The sequence below is a fragment of the Halyomorpha halys genome, unplaced genomic scaffold, assembly GCF_000696795.3.
Source record: "Halyomorpha halys isolate HHAL.00 unplaced genomic scaffold, Hhal_1.1 Scaffold417.1, whole genome shotgun sequence".
NCBI lineage: Eukaryota > Metazoa > Arthropoda > Insecta > Hemiptera > Pentatomidae > Halyomorpha > Halyomorpha halys.
In genome coordinates this window covers 139,222-151,719 of record NW_027111032.1, presented here as the reverse complement: position 1 = coordinate 151,719, position 12,498 = coordinate 139,222, and the positions used below count along the sequence as shown (strand labels likewise).

At 28.4% G+C, this 12,498-nt stretch overlaps 2 protein-coding genes across 4 annotated transcripts in view; both read right to left on the bottom strand.

The window, feature by feature from the left end:
* The window catches only part of drk (growth factor receptor-bound protein 2 drk), a 21,384-nt gene extending 18,147 nt beyond the window's left edge, over positions 1 to 3,237 (bottom strand). For all 3 annotated transcript variants that reach the window (XR_010843886.1, XR_010843887.1, XM_014423362.2), the window contains exons 1-3: positions 2,863 to 3,237; positions 2,630 to 2,727; positions 1,953 to 2,072 (exon numbers count right to left, since the gene is read on the bottom strand). Coding sequence is in view for 1 of the 3 variants with exons in the window: in XM_014423362.2 (XP_014278848.1) it covers positions 1,953 to 2,072; positions 2,630 to 2,727; positions 2,863 to 2,940 (296 nt within the window). In the remaining 2 variants the exon portion in view is untranslated. The remainder of the gene's footprint in view (positions 1 to 1,952; positions 2,073 to 2,629; positions 2,728 to 2,862) is intronic.
* An 896-nt stretch (positions 3,238 to 4,133) lies between these two features.
* Amun (protein amun) lies at positions 4,134 to 9,499 on the bottom strand. Its single transcript, XM_014423363.3, has 6 exons — positions 9,149 to 9,499; positions 8,181 to 8,277; positions 7,934 to 8,093; positions 7,622 to 7,777; positions 7,283 to 7,464; positions 4,134 to 6,406 (listed from the first exon to the last, which is right to left on the bottom strand). The coding sequence occupies exons 1-6, from the start codon at positions 9,298 to 9,300 to the stop codon at positions 6,245 to 6,247; spliced, it is 909 nt and encodes a 302-aa protein (XP_014278849.1). The 5' UTR covers positions 9,301 to 9,499; the 3' UTR covers positions 4,134 to 6,244.
* Between the last annotated feature and the right edge of the window lie 2,999 nt (positions 9,500 to 12,498).

The window sequence follows — 12,498 nt, the reverse complement described above, 5'->3', positions numbered from 1 at the left end:
AAATATTTGTCCTAAAAAAAATGATTTATTATTGTCTGATCCTCAGGACCCACAAATACATATACATATTAATATTAAATTTAATCTTCCTAATAAAGTTATATTTATAACCTATATTTAATTTGTTAAGGATTTCAATAATTTGTTGTTAAATAGTTTCTTGCATATTTATCAGAAAAATCCATAATTTTCAAAGGGCATTTCTATGTCAATTTTGATAACTGATCCAATATATTTTAAATATGGTTTAGTTATGGACTACATCATTGTAGTGAAGGATATTAATATTAACAAGATAGAGGAAGTATACTTTTTTTTCCTGAGGTCAATTTTTTTTAAAATTTGTAGTTTTATATTTGTGAAGTTGTCGGAGATTGGAAAATTAAAAAGAAAGGAACCTATACCAATAAAGTGTCTTGGGTTCACTACTTGGCAAGGAGGTGATATGGTCAGATTTGCACACAACTGTAAGGTTTTCTCCAATTAAAGTGTATCCAGTGGGCTCCAGGAGATCCTCCCGACCCAGGGCACATGTATAACAACCCAGGTTGGCTGATATAGCTGAATAAATAATAATGTACCTTAGCTGGACTCAAACCCCCGGTCTACAGAGATAAGAGCTTTCCTTTTCTCGCAGGTCCACAGGAGCTACTTTCCTCCTTTTAAGATTAGGAAGATTATTATAATTTGAATAACCATCCCTAAATGTCCTGAATGATAACATAATCATTATACCGTGAAGGTTTTCCTTACAGACACTTCTACTGATAATTTTTAAATGTTGTCTCCTAAAAGTAAAATAATTAAGAACGTTTTGTAGTGGATACACCGTAATGAATAGCTATATTTCCATCATTCAAGAGATGAATTAATCAACCCCTTTGAATGGAATTTCAAAATATTAAAAATTAAGAAAACCATATTTAATTTTAATGATTTCATGTTTTAATATAAGTATATACATACTTATTATTGACTGATTCTCAAGACCCACAAATACATATATATATATTAATATTAAATTTAATCTTCCTACTCAAGTTATATTTATAACCTATATTTATATGGATTGAACCTCAAGACCCACAAAACTATATATACAAGAGTTAAGAAGAAATTAGAACTTATGAATGAAAAACTCTCTTCTATGTTTAAACTATTTATTTTATATCATTAATAAACGATAACAATGTTTCGGGGTTGTCACCCCATCTTTAGGTATTTAAAACAAATTCTCAAATACATACCATGCATACAACAATTACAATATATCACAATTCCTAATTAATTTTTTTTTTTTTAAATTAACTGATTAAACATCTATTTATAATTACAAAGTGTTTTCTCCTTATTAGTCTTGTATTGCTAACAATAACATATTATTAACAAAAATATAAAATTTCTTTAAATAATGAAAAAAAAAAAAAAAGACATTCTAAATAAGGAAATAAATGTAATAGTTGTATGGATGGTATGTATTTGAGAATTTGTTCTAGATACCTGAAGATGGGGTGGCAACCCTGAAACGTTATCATTTATTAATGATATAAAATAAATAGTTTAAACAAGGAAGTGTTTTTCATTCATAAGTTCTAGTTTTAATTATGTTTTTATTTGTTTTATGTATCCTCAAATATTATTAATAAAAGACTGGAGATATGAATTATTAGCTAATTAGAAACCAAAATATATTACATAAATAGTACTTCCTTCCTTCTTCTCATAGCGTAATAAAACACAATTTTATCTGCTGAGCAAAAAATATTACTGTTCGTTTGACAAAAGCTACGAACACTAGTAATATAAAATCATTCTATTCCTTATCAATATTCTGATAGAAACAACAAGTAGAATGTTTTGATTACAATTTAATAACTTATTTAATAGAAATAAAACATAGAAAACGAATAAATACCATGGATGAAGAATTTAATATAAAATAATCTACCTACTTGACTGATAGGGAAAAATCGCCAGGAGAGCTTTCGCTGATTCGTATAAGGAAAGCACCTTCATATTTGTTCATTAATAACTTTTCAGCATCAGCTCTTGTTATTCTACCGTAATACCAACTGAAAAGATAATATTCAGAGGTAAAATAACAATATATAAATATTTGACTTTGTATCATGAAAAGAGTATTAAACCATGAAATCCCTGGCTTTCATAGCAACAAAGAAAGAAAAAAGTAACCTTCAATTTTCAATGGTTAATGAATTACATAAGAATATACAGATAAAACAGTATAGTATCACAAAGAAAAACATACAAAAGTTTTTTGACACTTCAGTAAATGAATAATGGATGAAATTTTAAAGGTTTCTCTAATCTAACATAAACCTATATTCACTACCAATTAAAATACTGACAGATATTTAAAAAATGCTTTTTACAGAACACTCATAATTAGAACAAAACTGACTGCTGAAATATGATACATGATAAGTTTGAAATCTTACCAAAAATGTACTTGTTAAAAAAACTATACATACAACTAATCAACACAATAAAGAAGTGATTGTCTATCTGATAAATCAACTAATGAGATTTAATTGAAGCCATTTGTTAACACTAAAACTTTCTCTATAGATTAATTACAAATAGCAAATATGATTAAAACATTACATACTCATGATTTTTCATTTCAATGTAATTACTAGGGATAAGGCCTTCTCTTCCATCTAATTCTGCTCTGTACCAATTCATGTCATCTTCCATATTAAGAATCTATTCACATATTAATAGAAGGTCAGTAGAATTGAAATGATATATGGATACATGTACATTAACGTACATATAGTTTATTGATGACAACTATATCATTAAGTGAATCAATTTGAATATGAATCATAGATTCCTCACCTTCAATACTTGACTTTTCCTGAAACTCAATTCATCTTCGGCAGTTGCATTAAAATCATGTTTTGCTGTGGCTTCCATTATAACAAATCTATTTAACAATTTATAAACAGAAATTTAAATGCTGCAAATCGTCCTTGAATGAATTGGTAGTATAAGGTTATTGAGTCCCCGCTATCACAACTGAGTTCGATGATATTGGTATTTAATAGGAAACTAATTAAAAATTTAAATTAAACTCTTGGAAGAGTTAAAAAATTTTGCGAACTGAAACCATTAATAACGACCGACGTGAACCGCCTTAGGAAAGAAACCTATACGAGGAAGTTTCTACTGGCAGACATAGCACGCGTTCTATTTCCAAGAACCTCTCTCACGCCCTCTGGCGGATCAGGTAACAACAACTACTCTACACCTCAACTGGAGGGGTTCATTTTCCACAAGTGATCTTTTAATGTCTTTAAAGAAAAAAAAAATGATAAAGCTTCTTTAAGCTTTAAATTAATCATTTTATGAGTAATAAATATATTCAAGGGTAAATAAAATAGCCATTTTTATTATTTTTTAACTTATTTTATTCTGTGTATTATTGACAGAGGTACGAATTTGTGTAAATACAATCTTATCTTAATAAAGTTTGCTAACTATATAAAGGCAATTGGCATGTACTAATAATTATTAATATACAATAAAGTGAAAGATTGTGAGGGGGGGAGAACCCCAAACTTATCAGTTCAGTCAAATAGGAAAATTATAAATATTTGATTCAGAAAAAAAAGAAATAAACATCTTGAGAATAGGAATTTCAATTAACATTTAATTTCATTCCATATCCCAGAAATTTTCAAATCCTCTATATTATAATTATTTTAAAAATAAGTACCAAGACTGTTTTTACTTAAAAACTACATTTTCCCAAATGGGAAACAATATAAAGTAAAAAAAAAAAAAAAGAAAGAAAAACTAAAGACAATACGATTGAATAAGTTAAAACAATTAATTTGTGTGTAACAAAGTGTAAATATAATTAAATTCATCAATAAATATACAAGTTTTTGCATAAAGTAAAATATAATTTAAACTTTGCCGCCAAAAAGACAAGTCTGTTAGCGTTTTTGAATAACATTTAAATCCATTTTTTTTTTTAATTTTTTTATATTGCTCTTATATACATTTACATATAAAAAAGAAAAAAAAAAAAGAACACATTTCCTTTAACTGTTGGTCTGAATGAGTTTCAATATAATAGGCTGGGATATTTTAACAACACCAGGTATTTACAAGCCTGTATTTATTTACGTCCTAACAGTTTCAGGACAAATTAAATACATTCAAAAGTCAAGTGCTAAAAGACAATAAATGCAGACAAATAAATAAAAGTATGAATCAGATAAACCACATAACACATGTGAGAATTTCATTATATCCAAGTTGACTTTTGAATAGCAAAACTTGTAACTGTTACAATGCAATGAAATGGAATGTACAATGAATTCTTGTAATTAAAATATATATAACCAGATAATCTCACTAAAATTTTCATTCTGAACACACATAATCAAATCATTCATATTCCCTCATACATACACAAAAATGCTATTCTAAATATTTTTTTTTTTAAATTTCATAACGAGCAATAAAGTGATGCTCATATATTTTTCAAAAAACTAATATGTGCGGTAAAAAATAACTATATGCGAAACAACCTATTATCTAACCCACTCAACAACTGAAAACAGTTTCAGGTTTTTAAGTACTCTGGCAATGAATAATCCACATTATATATATATAAATATAAAAATTGTGATCTTTCACTATGGTACACTGTACATTTTACAATTTCTGTTCAGGCAGGCTACAGAAAAAGGTGGGAACAAAGTTTATGGGTACATAAAATAATACAAAAAATAAATAAATACACACTGAACCCTAGAAAATGTTAAGGGAACGCCCTCTGAACATCCTTGATTCAATTAACTGTAATTTCATGAAATAATTTAAGATACTGGGCCAATAGGTGCTATACTCTATTAGAAGATGACATGAGGTCATCTGAATCAGAAATTGAGCTATCTGATTTTTTTTTACCTCACTAGAGCCTAGAATAAGCACTCCTTTTACCTTGTTTACTCTGTCGTTAATTATATCAACTTGAAGGAATAGATTTAAAGGAATTACCGGCCCATTTTGGAAAAAGGTACAAGGAAAAAACAATTATTTGTATTTGAACCACAGGTTTTCAGATAACTCAAAATCTGGAATCTTTCTTTTATATAATATAGGAAAGGGATGATAATGAACTTAAACTGGAACTTGCTGAAGGAAAAATGAACAAAGTTCTTTTTGTGTTCTCTTTATATTTCTTAAAATTATATTGCAGATCAGTAAAGTGTTAGTGTAACAAGTAAATTAAAGCTAACATTAAAAAAGGTGAATCTCACTTTTATGGGAAATGATTGGTAATTAAACTAAGAAAACTGCCATATCATGTGAGACTGGAATTCATGCATGAGATCAATAATATGTTCATTAATAAACTTTCAGCAAATAAAGTCATGTTTATTTCTTCTCCCAAGCCCAATCCGGATCTGCGTCTCATTTGTACTCGGAACAAGAATAAATAAGTATAAATTGAGTTAAATGACATTGTAAACAAATGCAAATGGCTAAAAAAAGTTTCAACTAATTAAATAGCTAATAGCTGTTATTTATACTGCATAGACAAAGAAAGAATAAAATTTGTTATGAAATACAAATTGGGCTTCAGAGAACAGAATCTTATGTTGAAGTTTATGTAAGGAGCTACAAATACAGACAATAAGGAGTAAAACCACTAAGTGAATTATGTATTATCATACATTTTGGCTAGTTATTCTATACACTTATGTGGAGTATTCCTAAGAAGTTATATTGACAACTGATTGAGGTTAGCATCTTATGGCCCAATACCTTTAATTATTCATAAATTTACAGCTAAATGAATTAAAGACATTCCGGGAGTGTTCCCTGAACAGTAACAAAAGAAAAAATATATAACAGCAAGAGGTATCAGTAATATTTAGAAACTTACAGTGTTTCAAACCTCTACCTTACAGGTTTCACTAGTAATAATGCTATACAAGATTTGAGGAAATACTTTATTAACTACAACTGTGTTTTTTATCATAAAGTTTAAATAGAAAAGAAATGGAAAAGTGTAAAAACGAACAAATAATGCAACCCTTGAAAAGTTTTCGCCCCCACCTTAATAAGAAAACACATAATAAATAGGTTTTACCAGTATCTGTCAGCTAATGGGTAGTAAGTAAACACAAAAGTAGACAGGCTAATCTGAGGTTGAGAGGGATTAACTGTAATACATTCTTCAAAAAAATGCATTATTAGGTCACTTGGAATCCGGTTTTGGTTTTTTGGCAGGTGGTTCATCTGAACCTTTGCTGTCCTCGTTGGCCGAGTCGTCAGGTAAGGACATAGAGGTATCATCAGTTGCAACGCCCTTACCGTTGGCATCCAACGAACTTTCTCCATCCGAGCCATCCAGTACATCCTGATAACAATAAAGAAAAAAATGTATATTAATGATAAATAGGAGACAGGGTCAATACATAGATATTTCTGGAATTAAAGAATATCAGATTTAGTGAGATGCTTTATTCAGTTCACTTTAAATCATATACATAAATTATAATCCCTTTCCAATCAATAACACATTTTCCCATAAATATGGATTTTATATTTTTTTAATATTTCAATTTATTGAAATGGCTATAGAGTAATGGGACATGAACTTGGAGCATTTTTGCATTTCAAATATTTTCTTTATAAATAATAACCCATCCATATTTTCCCCTAAATATAGGTTTAACATGTTTAATCCATATTTAGAATAATCCAGAAAAAAACTGTCTGAACTCTGCAATTTCAATACTTTAAATTTACAAAAATTACAATCTAAGCTATAAAAGTATAATTAAAATTGTATTCCCAATTTGCCCTACCTTCACAGAATTGATTACACGGAAAAAGTATATATTGCTAATTTTTTACTTCCAAGAGAATAATAAAAATTGAACTGAGCCAATATGGACATATAATATAACACATACAAATAAGAATTCATAATGTAGAGATTTAATTTATTCTCTCTGAAATGAGATTTTTTAGATCATTTTAAAAATAGAAGAAACATATGATAATCATCAACAAACAGTGAAAGACATTTACAGGATCAATATGTCTTCATAAATTCATTTTCACTAAGCCATGTCAAAATATTTACTCGGCGAAGTCCTTGTGACAGAGATGGTCACATATATGTGATCAATACACACCATAACAAGATTCCAGTTATCTTTAGCCCAGAATATATGTTATATTATAAATAGGAACACTGAAAGTATAAAAATATGTTAATGATACATACGGAACTGGCAGCATTAGATGATTCAGACTCATGGGGGGTTGCTTTCTCGTTTCCATTGCTATGGGTTGGTGTTGTACCATTTGGTATAGAGTCTAGAAGTTCTGGCTGCAACTCGCTAGCTACATAATGTGTCCATAGAGCAAGTTCTACTCGATGTGGTGACCAGCACGAACCATTGTTATCTAAACAATAAAAAATAAAATTTGTAATTTTCAAATATAACAATGTCTGATAATTCTTATTGTTTGAATTTCATTGAACTTTACTTAATATTAAATCATTTGATTGATCCGAACTAAAAATCTTTTTAATAAATATATAAACATTATAATAACTCACTTTCACTATTTAACCTCTCTGCTGTAGCATTAATGTGGGAGACAAAATTCAAATATTCCTTAGTGGTATAATCTATTCCTTCTATTTCTGGTATAGCCATTAAACATTCATCAGCCATAAAAGGTGCCATTTCAGGAGCAGCTGCTGCTAATAATGCTGTAAAAAAAATTTATTTTTACTTTCAGAAACATCCATCATCGATTATAACAAAATTAATTTTAAAATAAGATGGTGGTAAATCATAAAATTGAAAGAAACAGTTATAACAGGATATAAATAAAAACTATCTTTTAACATAATTAAATTTCTTACCAGAAGCCATAGTTGTACCAACACCCTTCAGGTTGCTTAATGCAGTTATCGCTTGTTCCAAATTAGGTAGCTTGCGGAAAGCTTTTTTGGTTTCAGCCATGACTGCTCTAGGAGTATTTACTTTAACTAAATAACTGAGTTGGGGGAAGAATTTGCCTCGCTATTAAAAAAAAAAAAAAATGTTAATTGTAATAATAAATAAATAGTATAGGAATAAAATTACAGAAATAAAATGAATATTGCTTACTGTCTGCTTCCATTTCATAAGTTGAACAAGTTCTTCGTGATTTAAATGTGCATCCTTTCCTCTTGATTTGATTTTCTTAGGTAATTCATTTTGATACCTACAATGTAAAAACAATGTTACCACATTTTTTTAAAGAAAGCTATTCACAAATTATCCAAACAAGTGACAACAGATATTAATATTAAATTACTCGGTCTATTTAAAGTGTGTAAAGAAATGTAAATTTGATATACTAAAAACATAAAAAATAATTAGACTTCTCAGGGATCAATAACTTTAAATTGTCGAATTAATGAAGAGAAAAAAACAAAATATATCAAACAGTCATGCATCAATAACTTCAGTCTTCAACAGACTTGAATTTTATAAAGAAGGTAGAAAATAACAACTTCCAAAAATTTATTAAATGTACTATAAAGTTCAAAGAAATTAATAAAAGGGAAATTGAAAAGTTACAAAGCCTATTAATATTATTTAAAAAAGTTATATGATCAGTCTTTGTCAGACTCCATTTTGGTTTGCTGAAATGGGAAAGCTGAAAGTAGTACAAGTTTTACATTACGAAACGAATTATTCAACAATATAATTTTCCAATTTTATTCAAGTCTATAAGTCTATTAACTCCTTTAATCATTGAATGAAGGGGAAAGTTAAAAGAATACCGTTTAAAACGGAGGAATGAGCCTTTTAAAAAATGAATAACATTCGAGGCTCACGTCATCGATGTTGGATATGACGCTACCAAGGAAATCTGTAAATAGAACCTTTATAACAAGCTCATCAACTTATTAGATTTGAGGCAGACATTGGACCCCACGTGACATGTTCGGTATTTAATGACTGCCACCGCTGTAGGGATCATGCAATTGTAAGATTGGCAGTTAGCTCCCTGCAGTGGTAGTCACAAAGCAAGGTTCAATGACATCCTACCTCGCCACTAAAACTCAAATTAACCCATTCCTACTCACCAGTTGTCCAGTTTAATAAGTTCCTCAGGTTTCTTGTTCTTCCTTTCAGCCTTCAGCCTAAGTGCTTGTGGATATAAACTTAATACATGTTCGAATTGTTTTGCTGAACCCGCAGCGAAGAAAGTAGCTGTGTCTTTTATGGAGGAAGCCATTGTGATAACTGAAGTGTTCCACAACACCACTAGAGCGCTCTATCTTTAAAATGGGCGTTTTTATTTTTAAAGTTTGATATTAAATGTAAAAAGTATAACTTTAACTACACGAAAACATTACTATTTGAAGGAACCTATAGGAAGATTATTGATGTGTTGTCTGTAACCTCCCTAACTAGCTCCCTAACGGCAGCTGCGTTTCATGAATAGCTTAGAGTGGGGGAAAATAAATGACCTCGTACCCCCTTTCCTATAGAAAGGCTCCTCGCCACTGCCGTTCCCAGGATAAAAACTTCCACCAGCATAATTCCTATTTCTTTTACAACTTCGTCCTCGACTTTTCTTCCCATATATGAATATTTTTTTCAATAGCCTTTTAACTCACAAATTTCATTACAGCTTCAAGAATGTTCCATACATTCAATTTAAGGCCTTTATTAAAGGAATTAGGAAAAAATCTTTAAACATGCCCACGAGGCTCGAACACATTTCATTTTATTCCACGATAAAAGTGCTACTAATACACATTATAAAAATCAACAAGTCTCATAATTTAATAATATTCTTTAAACTTTTCTCATCACCATTTTTAATTATTAAATACTCGGCAGAAAATCAATTCAGAACGAAGTTTTAGTCAGCTGCCATTCTGTTAATTAGTTTAGTTACTACTTCGTTTTCAGTATAATTATTTTCACCACTTTTTTAAAAAAAAGTAATTAATTATTAACATAACACAACAAAGCTCATTATAAGAACTCTTTTCTCAAAAATCATTTGTTTAAATAATAACAATGAAATTGACTTTAATATCATACTCAAGAAAAAAATGTTTTCAATGTTATTAAATTTTCTTATTTAACATTGATAGTGGACTGAAAATTCATTATTTGTCTTTAAAAAAAATGAAATTTTATAAATTTGGCATTGGAAAAATATTTTTGAAAAAAAAAAAATCATTACAGTTTTGGCAACATAATTATAACAATAAAAAATATCAATTTTCATTAATTAAAAAAACTAATAAATTTGATTATACAAATGGGAACTAAAACAAAAACCATTTATCTATCAGATCTGTAACTATTCTTTTTTAAGAAATATCATGTAATAAAACTAGTAAAGAACAATAATCATGAATTATTATGTTGTCATTATCTTATTTAAAAAAATAAAATAAATTTTATAAATTTGGCATTGGAAAAATATTTTGAAAAAAATTAATATTAATTTCAAAATAGTTTAGTCAATATAATAATAAAAATGTAATTTTTCATCAAAAAATGCTAAAATGGGAATATACACAAAAAACATTTATTTGTCACTATGCCTTTATTAGAAATATCAACATGGTACAACATTATTAAAGCACAACAATCATCTATGACTTATTCTAAAAGTAAGTTATTACAATTTCAATACGTAATTAATTTTTATTACTATTTTAACAGAAAACTAAAATCATTCAAAAAACAGTTATAGCTATAATAATTATGGGTTAGATTTTCAACAATGTCAATTCTTTTGCAGAAATTACGTAATATATATATTAGAAGAATATATATCTAAAAAAATTTCATGTGATTAAAAAAAATATTTCCCTTCTCATTATTATAACACCAACATTTAAAGTATTGGGCAGCAACAGCTTGAAAATATACAATTTCTATAATATTGAAAATAAAATATTTTTGGTTTTAAATTTAATAATTTGAGATAATAGGCATTTTGAATATAAAAACAGCTAAACATTTGGCAGTGCATCATGAATATTTATCACCCTGATTTTTTTTTTCTTTTCCTTTGAATATTCAACTACTATAAACCAATAAAACTTAATGAAAACTCTAATAGGAAAGGGATTAAAATAGGAATACTTATACCTATATCACAAAAAGAAAATTTTAGAATAGAAACATTGCAAACATATTTTAGTTAAATTAAAATAAGTATGTTCTAAGGAAGTACATATTAATGATTCTCTAACATACTTATACAATTATTTTTGCTTAAGTAATATTCTACAGAGATTCTGCAATGCAGTTTGTATTATCTTATTTGAATAATATTAACAATAAATGAGGTTTACATACAGGTTTTATGTTGTTAACTAAGACATGTCACATATTTGAGGAGTGACCTGTTAATATTTTTTTAATACAGGAGAATAAACAAATTTGTTCACTTATAATATTTCTTAGTAGATATAAGCAGATCTACCAATAAGTTGTTTTTTAAAAGCTGATGGCAGTGATTCCTAACAACCTTAATTTTGATTTTTCAAATAAGGATTAAATTTGCAGCCAATCCTTAATTATCCTAATTGCGTTTATATGAAACTTCAATAGACCAAACTTCTGAAAAAGTCCTTATGAATCTTTAAAACCAAAATCAGTGTATTACTACAATAAACTTTAGCATTTTACTTGAACAAAAACTGTCATTTACAATACATTAATAAGCATATATTGTATAACTGACTATATTTCTATTACAGTGATATTATTAGTTATTGCACGATAAAACAAATTTTACCTTATTTAACAAAATATTAAACCACAACATTCCCAATAAAAACTATTCCTTTAGCAAAAGGAAATATGGAAATCCTAAAATTTACCTGATAACTTTGTCTTACCTTCCACTGAAACATTGATTTTAGAGATGTCTTTCTAACAAAGCTATCTTGATATTGAGAGAAAACTGCTCATCCTTCGAAACACATTTCTCCCTCCATACCAAGGATCTTTTGAAGCTAATATATTTGCCAATTTTATCTTCCAAGGAGTCTTTAGTCATATTTGGAGGCTTGTCTTAGGCAATTAACTTAGTTTTGAACACCCTTTCCAAGTGATCTTGATGAAAAGAATTTTTAATTCCAATACAATTCTATCTCAAGCAGACAAATTAAGACCGCTTCTCGGTCACAGCCACATGTACTAGGCATATAAATAAGGGGCTCTAAATCCCCAATTCGATCTTTAATCCCAAGCCTTACCCAGGTCTAGTCATAGCACTGGTGGCATACACTCTACTCGAATTAAATAGGCACTCTGTAACCATGAAAAACAAATTCTACAAGTCAATTTCGAACTGGAGAAATGAAGGGCTCAAGAGAAACAATCCAAGTGAGGAATAACTTTATGGAAGATAGTCATATTTTTTGTTATATATTAAAATTTCATGATTCAAACAGCA

Coding starts and splice junctions, on each gene's coding strand:
- Amun (XM_014423363.3), bottom strand. CDS start 9,300: ATGGCTTCCTCCATAAAAGACACAGCTACTTTCTTCGCTGCGGGTTCA. Junction 8,094..8,180: donor TTATGAAATGGAAGCAGACA/GTAAGCAATATT, acceptor TTTTTTTAATAG/CGAGGCAAATTCTTCCCCCA. Junction 7,778..7,933: donor TGGTACAACTATGGCTTCTG/GTAAGAAATTTA, acceptor TTTTTTTTACAG/CATTATTAGCAGCAGCTGCT.